The 14,788-nt window shown below is 36.3% G+C and overlaps 1 protein-coding gene across 4 annotated transcripts in view; it reads right to left on the bottom strand.

The window, feature by feature from the left end:
* The window catches only part of MEGF10 (multiple EGF like domains 10), a 244,996-nt gene that overhangs the window by 116,550 nt on the left and 113,658 nt on the right, over nucleotides 1–14,788 (bottom strand). For all 4 annotated transcript variants that reach the window (XM_054555890.2, XM_054555891.2, XM_054555889.2 and 1 more), the window contains 2 exons: nucleotides 13,593–13,694; nucleotides 12,183–12,283 (listed from right to left, as the gene is read on the bottom strand). In XM_054555890.2, the coding sequence (XP_054411865.2) occupies nucleotides 12,183–12,283; nucleotides 13,593–13,694 (203 nt within the window). The remainder of the gene's footprint in view (nucleotides 1–12,182; nucleotides 12,284–13,592; nucleotides 13,695–14,788) is intronic.

Raw genomic sequence — 14,788 nt, 5'->3', positions numbered from 1 at the left:
CTAAAGCCAAAATACAAATGGTAAAAAAAAAAAAAAAAAAAAAAAAAAACCCTTTTTTTTTCTTTTTTTTGAGACGGAGTCTCACTCTGTCGCCCAGGCTGGAGTGCAATGTCGCCATCTCGGCTCTGGCTCACTGCAACCTCCATCTCCTGGGTTCAAGCGATTCTCCTGTGTCAGCCTCCCAAGTAACCGGGATTACAGGTGTGCATCACCAGGCCCAGCTAATTTTTTTATTTTTAGTAAAGACGAGGTTTCGCCATGTTGGCCAGGCTGGTCTCAAACTCCTGACCTCAGGTGATCTGCCTGCCTCGGCCTCCCAAAACGCTAGGATTACAGGAGTGAGCCACCATGCCCGGCAATAAACATAAGTTTTTAAAGTGAACAGCATTATTAATAATTAGGAAATGCAAAATAAAGCTAGGTACAATTTTTCACCCAAAAGGTTGAAAGCAATAATAACACCTAGGTCAGCAGAAATGTAAGGAAATGGGCACCTTCATACATTACTGGTGGGCATGGAAGTTGTTACAACCTGTCTGGACAGCAATTTGGCAATGTGTCTCAAAATGCATTAAAATGTGGCTAAGATTATTCCTGTCTCCCAATATCCATTTTCCCCTTCCCACAGAAATATATATATTTATATACATTTTTACTGGGCCTCTGACCACACAGACTAAAGATGCATTTGCAGCTTGGTGAGACCAAGTAACCAGTGGGATATAAAAGGAACATGATCACTTCTAGGAACCTTCCTTAGGAAACAGTTGCCATTGCCATTTGCCTATTTCTCCCACCTATTCCGTCTGTTGACGATGTGTGGAGGTCAACAATGGTACATGGAAATGAAGACCATACCTTTGTAAATGTTAAAACGATATCCCATTGCACTTTGCAAGTCTCATGGCTATGTTTGGAAGTGAAATCACGACCTCTAAGGTCGTCTTGTTCACTCTCTTCCACCTTGCCTTTGAGCTCATTCCATGTGTAGTGTGAAGTTACAGGAGTGGCAGAATAAAGATGCCCTTGTAGCTTGGCGAGAGCATGTGACAAAGAGATGGTGGAGCAGAAAGGTAAAAAACTGCTTGGGTCCCCTGCTGGCTTGCCTACTTCTAGGCACTACATAGCCAAATCTAATTCTAAATGATACAGTATGCATACCTCATATGTGGAATTCCAGAAATTCCACTTAAAATAATTTATCGTATGAATCACTCACACATGCAAAGGGGTAAATAAAATGATGCTCCCTGTAGCTGCAAAACTATGTGTGCCTAACATTAGTATATATTAACATAGTAAAATGTAATTATAAAATTATTATTTAGATGTAATTTATAGACAAGAAAATATGTCTACAATATAATACAAATGAATAAAGCAGCTTACAAAAAATATGCATGGCATAACCTACAAATTTATATTGAATTTAAAGAAATGGAAATATATCTGGAAAGATACAAACAAAAATGGCAGGACTGTGAATGATTTATTTTCTCTTTTTGCTCATCTGTTTTCCAGTTTTTTACACAGATAAAAAAATAGCTTCACTATGAAAAATAATTTTAGGTAATTAAAAAATATATACAACAAAAAAATCCAATTTTACTCTTTTAGTTATTTTTTAAAGTACAATTAAATTATTACTGACTATAATCACCCTGTTGTGCTATCAAACACTAGATCTTATTCATTCTATTTTTTTCTACCCATTAACCATCCCCATTTTCCCCCTACTCCACACTCACTATCCTTCCCATCCTCTGATAACCATCATTCTACTCTCTACCTCCATGAGTATAATTGAATTGTTTGCAACACAAATAATAAATGCTTGAGGTGATGAATACCCCATTTACCCTGATGTGATTATTACATATTGTATGCCCGTATCAACATATCCCATACACTACATAAATATATACACCTACTATGTATCCACAAAAACTACAACTTCAAAATTTTTTTAAAAATCAATGAAAAAAATATATACAACAAATTTATGTCTTTTTTGAAGCGGCCTAGGTGTTTTACTTCTGATAAACAGAGTAGCACTGTTGAGAAGGGAAGGGCCCAAGGGTCTTTCCCTTCCTTCCGCAGTCTGTATTTCATTCCTTCTCTTTAGGACAGACTGAGCCCTAAAGAACATCAACAGTGGTTTACTCATCCTTCAGTCTTCGATGTGCCTGCTGCTTCGAAAGGAAGGAGAGAAGAGGGGAAAAAATGGAGGAGAGACAAAAGGAGGAAGAGAACCAAGGGAGGAAGAAAAAAGGAATGGAGGACAGGAAGGGGCAGGGAGAAAAGAAGGAGAAAGTGAAGCAAGACAGGCACAGCAATTGGGAGGGAACAGACATTAACAGACAAGCTTGGGACACACAATATTCAAGACAACTTGAGTTATACATATTTTTATCTTAGGAACAAGATCAAAATTCTAAATTAGAGAACTATCTGGAGCCTTGGGCAGGCTGAAAGGTGGGGACAAAGAAATGGAAAGTGTCTAGAGATTGCTGATATTGCAGATGAAATTAACACCCTGGAGAAAGCGCTACACCAGTGTTGCTGGTGTAACTTCAGACTATACGTGAGATGAGCCCAAAGGCAAAGTGGAAGAGAGTGAACAAGATGACCTTAGAGGTTGTGATTTCACTTCCAAACATAGCCATGAAATTTGGAAAATGCAATGGGTTATCATTTTAACATTTACAAGAAATAAAGGACCACACATCTTATAAGATTTTCATATAAGAATTATATGAAAAGAATACATAATTCTGCCAATTATCATGGTAGTTAGGCCAATATTTACATATCTCAATGACCAAAGATATGCACAAAAATTTAATCAATCAGAGTAGCCAACTGGATTGAGAGTTCTAATCTAATTTGAAACTAGTACTAGGAAATAATATGTCTTACATTGAATGAATACAGGGTATGCCATCTAGAACAGGTGGTAGGTTCAGTATGCTCCATCGAGGTAGTAGTCAAGGACCATGTTCTCTGATATTTAAAAACTTCAGAAAAAATATTGTGTAGCCTAAAAAAAACAAAAAAAACAAAAACAAAAAAAGGAAGTCCTGTCCCATGCTACTATGATATGGCTGGACCTCAAGGACATTATGGTTATGGTAAGTGAAATAAGCCAGTCATGAAAGGACAAATACTGTCTGATTCCACTTATATGAAGGACTTAAAGTGGTCAAAATCATAAAAACATAAAGTAGAAAGTTGGTTGCCAAGGGCTGGAGGTGGGTAGGGGTAGTTAGCGTTTAATGAGTCTAGAGTTTCTGTTTTGCAAGACAAAAATGTTCTAGAGATATGTTGCACAAAAATGTGACTATATTTAATACTGCTGAATGGTACACTTAAAAATAATTAAAATGGTAAATTTAATGTCATGTGTTTTTACCATAATAAAAATAAATATCAAGAAATTCAATGAATTGAAAAGACTACCAAACTTATATTAAAAATTAAACCAAAAATTATGAGGTGATGCTTAGAAGGCAACTATCTTTCAACTTTGTGAAGATTTTCAATTAAGCACAGAAATGTGAGAGAGAATCAAAATCTATAGCGTTCATATTTTTAGTTTTAAGAAGACATTTATAATATTTAAGAGAATGTGGTATGTAGAATAAAAGGTCAGCTTTCTCATTTTATTCTTTAAATGTGTACTGGAATAATTGATTTTAAAATGTTATTTTAAAGCTTAATCTTACTAATACAAATTTTTTTTGAGATGGATTCTCGCTCTTGTCACCTTTCAAAGTGCTGGAATTACAGGCGTGAGCCACCGCGTCCAGCCTATATTTTAACATTTTAGAGTTCATAAGATTTCACTTTATTTGTAAGTTGGAATTATTAGATTTACAAAAATTATTTAAGTATATGGTAAGGTTTGTCAGCCTGGAAGCTGAATTATTTAAAATGAAAATCAAATCTATTAAATGTACGAATTCCATTTTAAAAACTTGAAGGTGTTTAAGTTTGTAAAACATTAGTCAAAGTCTTCTTAATGTGTTTGTTAAATTTGTTAGACCGATGAATGAAACATCTGTCAGCTGAATTTTGCTTAAGAAGCAACTATGTTTTTGGATTTATAACTATAGCAAATCAAATACTAATTATTAAAAACAAAGTAAAGCTCTGAATAGGCTTTTTTATATTGCATATATGTGTGTGCACATATGCACCCACCCACACATACAGAAGCACACAAACTTCACGTTTAACAAGTACTAAATAGCAGTTAGCATATTTGGGTGATCTGGCTTATTGTACGAAAAATTCATTGCCTTTGTAGTTTGAGATAAAAAAATCAAAAAAGTATTTTTGATATAAAAATAATTCCACATTTAAATTTGATTGCATTTCCATTTTAAAATAGCTACATCTGTTACAAAGCTAGAATCAGAAAAAGAAGGCAGGCTTTTTCATTTCAGGGACACTCTTCTGCTGAGAGAAAAGCAAAAGACAATACATTTTATATGACTAGAAAGGAAGATTTGATCATATTTATTATCTCTAATCACAGTAGTCATAAGCACATGGATATAAGTAAATGGATCATGGTGCACAGTTTAGCAAGTCAGTTTGATATTTGTGATAAAGAATTGCCATGAGAATTACTTTAAACTTCATGAAAATCTTATGGCTTAATATTTACTCAACTTTAGAGCTACAGCAGAAGAATTCTTATCTTCTAATTGAAATCCAAACATCACAAATACTACTAAAATCAAGTCCAGAACCATCACTTTCAGTTAGTTAATACTGTACATGCAAGTCTTTTGCATTTTTCAAAACACTTTCATATATCTTACTAGATCCTAACAGCAACCCTGCATGATTAATAGGCATGAGAACCCATCTTACAGATTAAGAAGTGAGGTTCACAGAAATCAAGGGTATTGTGGCCCAGGGACATTATACATGCAGGGTAGCTTTGGGATTTGAACCTAGGTTTAATTCATGTGTTTTCTCCATTCTATGTTAACAATCTGAACTGAATTTTTTTTTTACTGGAGGCCAAAAGGGAGAGACAATAAATGTAACAGTTTTCCTTGGAAAACTATACATTGGTCATGTGCACTCCACTTAGGATGTCCATATTTGCATTTACAGTCAAATGATGGTTATATGTTGAAAGCAGAGAATAGTATCCAGTGATTTCTCAACCATAAACATTTAAACTAATCACACTTCTTGCTTCTCTATCTCCCTAACATAACTATAGTTCCTATATATGCATTAGGATTAATGTATACAACAAAAAAGTGTTGGTTAACTCTAAGCCATCCCATGAAGAACCACAGAAGTCTCTCAAATACATAAATATTTATTATAAAAACTGATATGTGTTAATGAAAATATATTGGAATGTGTTTGGATCAATATTTATTTAGGTTCAAGAACTGAGATTTAAATCAATAGCAATTTTATAAGAGGCAGTTTTGTGACATTAAAAAACATACAATATATATGCATACACACAACACAAACACATATATACAAATACACACATGTATATGTACACACACACATATATTACAACTATTTCATTCCTCTGGACATTTCTCGATTTCATTTCTCTGAGGATTTCTTTATTAATGCAGGTGGAGCATCCCTAATGCAAAAACCCAAAAGCCAAAATGCTCCAAAATCTGAAAATATTTTGAGTACTGACATGAAGCCACAAGTGGAAAATTTCATTCCTGAGCTCCTGTCATAGTCAAAACACAGGCAAAATCTTGTTCCATACACAAAATTATTTAAAATGTTGTATAAAAATGCCTTTAAGCTACATGTATAAGATGTATATAAAATATAAATTAATTTCATGCTTAGACTTGAGTTCCATCCCCAGAATATCTCATTATGGATGTGAAAATATTCCTAAACTCGAAAAAATCCAAAATCTGAAACACTTCTGGTCCCAAGCATTTTGGATACTCAACCTGTACTTAAAATTCTCCAAATTATTATGACCAAAAACGCAAAAGCAAATGCAACAAAAACAAAGATAAATAGATGGGGCTTAATTAAACTAAAAAGCTTCTGCACAGCAAAAGAAATAATCACCAGAGTAAAAAGACAACCCACAGAGTGGGAGAAAATCTTCACAATCTATACATCTGACAAAGGATTAATATTCAGAATCTACAAGGAACTCAAACAAATCAGCAAGAAAAAACAAACAATCCCATCAAAAAGTGGGCTAAGGACATAAATAGACAATTCTCAAAAGAAGATATATAAATGGCCAACAAACATATGAAAAAATGCTCAACAGCACTAATGATCAGAGAAATGCAATGAAAACCATAATATGATACCACCTTACTACTGCAAGAATGGCCATAATCAAAAAATTCAAAAATAATAGATGTCGGTGTGGATGTGGTGAAAAGGGAACACTTCTACACTGTTGGTGGGAACATAAACTAGTACAACCACTATGGAAAACGGTGTGGAGATTCCTTAAAGAACTAAAAGTAGATCTACCATTTGATTCAGCAATCCCACTATTGGGTATCTAGCAGAGGAAAAGAAGTCATTATACGAAAAAGATACTTGCACATGCATGTTTATAGCAACACAATTCGCAATTGCGAAACTAAGGAACAAGCCGAAATGCCCATCAATCAACAAGTAAAGAAAATGTGACAAATAGATAGATAGACAGATACATACATACATACATACATACATACATACATACATACATACCATGGAATGCTACTCATCCATAAAAAGGAATTAAATAATGACATTTGCAGCAACCTGGATGGAACTGGGAACCGTTATTCTAAGTGAAGTCACTCAGGAATGGAAAACCAAACATTGAATATTCTCTCTTATTAAGTAGGAGCTAAGCCATGAGGATGCAAAGGCATACAAATGATACGATAGGCTTTGGGGACTTAAGGGAAAGCGTGGGAGGTGGGTGAAGGATAAAAGACTAGACATTGGGTACAGTGTACATTACTCGATTGATGGGTGCACCAAAATCTCAGAATTCGCCAATAAAGAACTTATTCATATAGCCAAACACTACCTGTTCCTTAAAAAACAATGGAAATAAAAGAAAAATCTCCAAATCAAAAATAATGAAACATGCCTAAATTCTTACCACAGATCAGGCAAGAATATTAATCTTGAAGGATGAACAAATTTAGTCTAATTAAATTTATAAACAGAGTAAAACCACCACAAGGAATCACAGATTTCTTCCTGTCCTAGTAATATTTTAATTTAAAAATTTCCAATCCTTTCTGTTTTTCTAACCACATTCTAAGAAAAGGCTTCTAACCACACTGTTGCCCACACTCTCTGCTCTGGTCTTTCCTGCCTGATGACATGCATTGGTCTTTCAGACAGACAGCCTTGTTACTCAAAGTCTGCTCTGTGGACCAGGAGCTTCCTCACAGCCTGAGGGTTCAGCAGAAATGCGTACCTTTGGTTCCCACTCTGGACTCATGGAATCAGAATCTGCATTTTGCCAGCCTCCCCAAAAGTTCTGTGTGCTCATTCCAGTCAGAAGCAGAGCCAGTCTCTTCATCATGCTCTAAACACAAGAAAACTAGAGTTTTTTTCTCCAAGAATCTCCACAGCTGACAGAATGAAGAGCCATTCAGTGACCACCTGCTGCTTCTATTGCACATAAACGTGAAATGAGAGCCTCGTCTTGGGACAGTTTCCATATGAATCTACATGAAGGACTAACTCCAGGACGCTCTGGCCCTCAATGTATTAATATGAAACTTAAAATCTTCAGGATCTTTCTGAGCTACTGTCCTTTTCCCTGGAACCTTGACAGTACAGAGAAGGCAGGAGCACCTGACTAGGCTGCCTTGCTAAATTTCCCAAAAGTTTAGAAACTGCAGCAATAACAACCATCCTGAATATCCACCAACAATGCCTGTAAGGTCAGCCATCAGTCCTCTGGTCGATGTAGACAGAATCACCGCATGTGTGAGATCTATTTACCTAATTTCTCTAAAGTTCTTTGTTTTCAAGAACCTTTTAAAAATCCAATTTCAAAAGAAAAGAGATTTTTATTGATTTTAGTCACCTTAAAAAGAGAGATGGAATTGAACATAGAGAAGAGAGAATTTTCTCAATTTTTTTTCAAGGCAAAATTATTTAATACATATGTTTTTTTAAATCTTTGAAGTCATGTAATGAGATGCAGCTGAGAATTTCTTGACAACATGTGACATGGACAGGAGTTGGATAATCCTTGGTTCATAAGCTACTCTGCCAATTTCATTTCTTTTATTTAAGTAAAGTATCTCATTCTCTGTTCAGCATAAATATCTGCATCTTCCTCCTCCACCCACCACCAATTGATCAGAATAAAAAAGTTATTTAATTTCTTAAAGCCACATTTTCCTCATCTTTAACATGGGTATAATTATATCTGCTTCATAATGTTTTAGAAATGTTATAAGATAATATATATACCTGGTACATAGTAAGCACACAATAAACTTAACTATGACTTTGTTGTTGTCTGAAAGGCATTAAAAAACATACTTAGACCTCAAAACTCTTTGATGGCAGAAAGTGTGTCTGGCTCATATATATATATATACATACACATACATAATCTTTAGGGTCTAGCTCACTGGTTTTTACATTGTAGGTCAATCAATGCATGTTTTATTCAACTGAATTAAATCCACTGTGTTGAGTCTGATTTTTCCTATGAAACAGGAAATGACTATGATAAAGGAACAATGACTTCCTTTACATGGACAGGTAGAATAGAAACCTACTTTTCTCCCAATACAAGTTAAACTAAGCTGCATGTTCCTACCACCATCCTGGTGACATCTACAAGCTGTCCTTATGGTTCTGAGACGGGCACTATTCCATAGACTCCTTCACAAGGTGAGCCTGGCTCCTGGAGGCCACTCAGCTCCCCTTCCTTAACCACAGCTGACTCTGAACTGGCAGCCCACTCTTCAGCAAAGTCTCTGGAGCCTAGAGAAGATGACTCTTTTTTTCTTTTTTTTAAGAGACAGGGTCTCCCTATGTTGCCCATGCTGGTCTCGAATGCCTGGGCTCAACAGATCCTCCCACCTTAGCCTCCCAAAGTGCTGGGATTACAGGCATGAGCCACCATGCTTGGCCCTGAGAAGATGATTCTTCAGCATACATATCCCTGACAATTTTCTAATGAAGAGCTACTTTTAATATTTGCGAAGTGTTCTGATCTCTGAAAGTGGGAGGAGTGGATGAGGGGAAGATGAGAACCAAAAGGACATGTTACTAACACTTGATAGCGAAGACAGCCGGCCAGGTCCCCACAGGAAACCTCAGACAGCTGTGGAAAGAGGGTGAGGCAGCTGGCAGTTCCATGTCAAGCCTCCAGAATGACCATCTACAGTGGGATCTATCATGGAGGAGTGGGTGGGGCAGGATGAAACAGAGGTGGGGAGGCAGGGGAAGACAGGACCTGTTCTCCTGAAGGTGCTACTTGAGTACATAAAAGAAACTTGTTTCAAATACAGGTATTTGCATTAAATCATCCTTGTTTTCCTTCTAGGTAAACTATCAAGAATTAACTTAAAATGATGACTAATTCCTGTGTTTAATGTATTTTGGTGACTAGAAACAGTTAAGAAAGGTGACCATGTTATCTGTCTGGCAGCAAAACTTGGTAGAAAAAAAAGAGACTATGAAAACATAAACAAGAATCATGTATTCTTTGTTCCTTCTCTATCTACAAGCTTGTCTCACTTGTGCCAGCTGTGAAGAGTACAGAAAGTCACTGGGAGTCACCTCCAAGAACAAAGAAGCGTAACAATTGTTGGGTGGGGTGGGGGTGGGGGGAAGCAATGAAATCAAGACATCAGAGTGGAGAGACACAAAATATTTTAGAGACCATAGACCAACAGCTCCCAGGCCAGTGACACTAGAGAGTAAGCTGATTAAATATATTAGCATATCTAGAGGAAAAAATGTTACAGTCTCAGGGGCAGTTGGTCAGCAAGATGCCTAGAAAAAAGGAGAATTTTTGAGGCAAATGCTAGAGGTGTCCATTCAAGCAGTTTGGGGGATGCTTTGCAAGCTGTCTAGCAGGAGAGAAAACGTATTTTTACCCATGTAATTTCAGGCATGACAGTGCAGTGGAATTGCCTAACTTTCTAAGAAGGGCTGCACTACTGAGTTAAAAAACAGAGGTGTTGAATAGTGCAGTTTATGCCAGGAAACATTAAAGCTGTCTCTCTAACTGAGCTTGCTTGGATCTACACTCCCCCACCAGCTTGCCAGCGAAATCTAGCATCCCACATGCCAGGCCTTCAAGGAGAGAAGGTATGGCCAGAAGACAGGCACAAGCACCTTTCCAAGTTTTGTGTGACTTAGGAAAATAGCATCCTGGCTTCATATACAAATTCTATGACCCCTGGGTTAATAGAAATGTGTGCTGGGAGACAGAAGTACTCTCTTGGTATGTTGATGGTTGTGCTTGTAAGGTTGAACCCAGGTAAGGGCATCAAGATAATGTCACCGAAGGCCTCTGGGAAGTGGCCAGCCTGAGTGGCCAGGCCTCCCCAATCCCCACCCCTGTGTGCACTCCACGCTGCTTTCTTTTGAAAATTTCCCATCAGCCTGGGCCACTGAGATCTGCTCATGATTATTCTCTAAGATGTTTGATTATAAACATGTAATTTTTCTTATTCAGCATCAATATTAATCAAAGACATGCAAATTAAGAAAAAATTAGTGAAAGGAAGATTGGCTCAGGGTATAAGCAAAAAGCCATTCTCATTTACTGCTGGTGGGTATTTAAATTAGAAATACACCAAAAGTCTTAAAATATGTACACTTCTAATCCAGCAATTCTACTGCTAGGAATTTATCTTTACTTAATGAAGGATATGAACAATTATTTAACCACAATGATGTCCTTTAGAGTAGTTTACAATAGGTAAAACTTGGAAATTGTGTGACCATTCAACAGCTGAGATTGATTAAACAAATATTTATAATGCAACAATATACTGACATTTGCAATATGTTACAGAAGTATAATTACTGACCAGGAAAAATATTCACAATGTATTTTTATTTTCTTCTTTTTGCTTAGTTACATATTATAATTTTTCTTTCTATGAACATGTATTATTAAATATAGCCCTGATTCTGAATCCAAGCTAAGGAGCTGCCCCTGTCTGCATACAGAATAGAATCCAGGGGTTGGAAGAAAGACGAGACATGTCCTATTCCAAGCCCTATCTCTGAGACAGCAAAGGAACCTCCAAGAGGTATAAATGGTTTATCTGAGGCCACCCAGCCAAGTGATGGTAGAACCAGTGATATCACTGGGCTCCCCAGATTCTTAAGCTGAGATCTACCCAGTCATTCCTGGTGCCTCCAAATTACAGCAGAACCTTGTCTCTATGCTACTCAACATCAGCGTCTCAACTCAGAAAGCAGAGTTGTCCCTCTAGCTGTGTGTTGAGCCATAATACTCAAATAAAATAGTCTTTAATGATCTCTCTTCTAAGTGACCTATACACAATAGTAAGAAATCTCAATTGCAAACTGCATCTCACATGCATCTCATATTCTAGGATTCTCTGAAGTGTGTCATAAGATACCAAACTTCTCTCAAGACATCTCAGAATGAATTGGTGAAGTGGTGAGGGTAGAGAAGAGGGAAAATGACAATGAAAAGAAGTTCTATTTTGTGAGGCAGACTTATTGTCATTTTTTAATGGGAAAACTCCTGTACATTTAATAAGCCTCATCATTCTATGCAGCAGAAAAGAATATGCTGGCCTCTCGGAAGTTGACTCAGGTCAGCTGCGGGAAAGTTAGGTCTCTGTTCTTTCCTGTGACCCAGATCCAATGAGTCCTGACCAATTTCCAATGAGACATTTATTGAAGAATTATAATTTACATTACCACATCCGGCCTTGAATCATCTTTCCGTAACAGCTGTTTTCACCTTAAGCAACATTCATTTGGAGACTTTGGATAAGACAGGAGGACAGAGTTAATGTTTCCTTCATTACATAAGCCAAGGAAAAGTAGCAACCAGAGGGAAAAGGAACGTTCCAAGACACCCATCTCCCCAGGCCTCTGTCTCAGCTGCCACTAACAGAAGCAAACCAGCACTGGGAAAAACAAGCGAATCTCAAACGGGTGAAAGTCTTACTTACGGACACACATTTCCCCACTTTCATAAAATCCAGGACAACACTGAGACTTGCGCCTATACATAGTCTTCTCCCCATGTCGATAGGCTGTCCGATAGCTGACTCTATAGAGAAGGAAAAATTAGCTATTAAACATAATAAAGGTCTGAAAAGCAAAGTATTTCAAACTAGTTATGAAGAAATATGGAATACATGTCTAGACCAATATAATACTAACTCATCAATTTGCTAAGAAGTTATTAAGATTCCCTATTGAAGCCAATCTATGCTTTATTTCAAGGGGTCAGTAGTTTCATGATTTCCCTCTTTCACTTATCTTAAGATATGTTGAAAAGTATTGATTAATTCATATATGATACCCATCTAAGCATCATTCACTTATGTATGTTTTAAAGGAAGAATTCAGAGAATTCCCTTAAAAACCTTAGGGCAGTCTCATCCCATTATAATATAGAAGGCTAACAGACAAAAGACCTCTCCGTTGAACTAAAGTGCCATTTATTCACGGATTCACTTACATAGCATGTGTTTATTGAGCACTTAGTATATCCTGGGCACTGTTCTAGACACTGGGGAAAGAGCAGTGAGCAAAACAATACAAATTCCTTGCTCTCAAGGAACTTAACATTTTACTCGGGAAGACAGATCTGGCTGAATTTGTTAAAGTAAGGACATGCATTAAACAAATGATTAGATCATATAATGGCAGGTAATGATGACATGCTGTGAAGAAAAATAAAGCCTGAGTCAGGGAATAGAATGTGACAGGCGGGAAATGCTAATTTACACAGAGTGGCCAAGGCCAGCTTGTGTGAAGAAATGACATTGAGCATAACATAATTTAGTGCAGTACAATCAGCAGATGCTGCACTCAAGGCATAACTCATACACTATATTTGTTAGTATACTACTAATAAAATTAGGGCATCAGAGTTCCCTTCTATATTAACATTAATGTTTAATTATATTTTAGTTTTGTTTCTGTGTTCACATTTATAGAAAAAAAATACGTCTTGTTTTACTTAAGGGTCAAATTTAAGTTAGCCTAAATTGAGTCAGATGTTCAACTGGAAACATATGCTAAGATATGAATTTCTTGACATCTGTTGCTGTCCATAGGTAACAGTGTCTCCCCCAGTTATGCACAACACAAAGGCTAGATGAATTCTTGTTAACAAATGATGGTAAACAGCAGACACTTTCTCTGCAGTTAGGCTGTAAGCTCCTTTAGGGCATGGGCTACCTTTCTGCTTTTCTATATCCGCTGTGATGTGGCACAAAGATAAGACAGTAGCAAGCCCTCAATCCCTATTCACTGAATGAATGGATGCACTTTCTGCTGTCATTAATATCTCTGTATTAGAATCTATTCCCAGTTAGCCAAACTCATAAACATGTTTGAGCTTCTATTACCTGTGCCGCGTGCATTTAAACCAGTTTAGAATGTCAGTGCAGCTCGTGTAGTAAATTTGATCAAAGGGATGTGGATATGACTCTTGCACAGTCACTGAGTAGCTTAAAAGAAATGGAAAAATAAGAAATCAGTATTTCTCTTTTTTAAATTAATAATATACTATGTATTTAAAAGTTTGTAAGCTAAATTATCTCCATTTGCAACTCCATAGTGACTTTTAACAGAGAATTTCCATGTTTTTATGGGTTTTTATTTAAACTAGAACCCCAAAAGGATCAATTTTAACAATATATTTAAAATACAGGGATTTGTGCTGTAAATTTTAAAGATAATTCTCTTTTACTATTCACTATAAACCCTAATATTCCCAAATTTAAAAATACCACTCTGTATTTTTCTGCATTTAATTCCCTCCTCTTACCCCATGGCTCAAAGGATAACAAAGATCATTCACAGAAGGTTTTCATTCTAAATCTGCATGCAAATAATGTTACTCAGCAAAGAAACAATTCAAGTGAAGTAATAGAGTGCATTTTGCTACTGATTCTTAAAATATCAGAAAGAACATATTTTTCTCTAGTTGGAACTTGGAATAATTTGATTTCAGGCAATGGAAGACTATACAGTATACAACAACTAAATAAATACTATAAAGTAATCTTTAAACTTGGTTCTAAACATATGGCTGAGACAATTAGCCTAAAATAATCATACCAACAGCTTGCTACTACTTAAATAGTCTGTTTTCCAGTACATTTTCACTAACAGGTTCTTGTTAGAGTGAAAACATACAAGCCTATGGGCCTAAGAACATGGGTGGAAAACATCCATGAAATATGAAGAATACTCACTGTTCAATTCCAGACTTCTTCATTTTAAACAGTCTATTACATGCTAAAGAGCTTAGTGTCTGCCTATAAGAAAACATGGATAATCTTCTCCAAACAATTTATTCTACTTGCTTTAATTCTCTTAAAGATTTTCACTAAAATCTTTAATTCACACAAACAAAAAAATGGGCCATAATCACAGACTCATTTGCTGCAAATCAATAGCCCAAGTTCACTAATAGGAAGGAAGGAAGTTAAAATGTCAGCATGAAGAATTCAGGTTAGACAGAACCTTCTCATTTGAAAAGCTATGTGGTGCTAGCCTCACAAACAATGGGTTTTCTTTCTGCAGCTGGTCTCTGGTA

This window comes from Pongo abelii, chromosome 4, assembly GCF_028885655.2.
Source record: "Pongo abelii isolate AG06213 chromosome 4, NHGRI_mPonAbe1-v2.0_pri, whole genome shotgun sequence".
Classification (NCBI taxonomy): domain Eukaryota; kingdom Metazoa; phylum Chordata; class Mammalia; order Primates; family Hominidae; genus Pongo; species Pongo abelii.
This window is presented reverse-complemented; position numbering and strand designations above follow the sequence as displayed.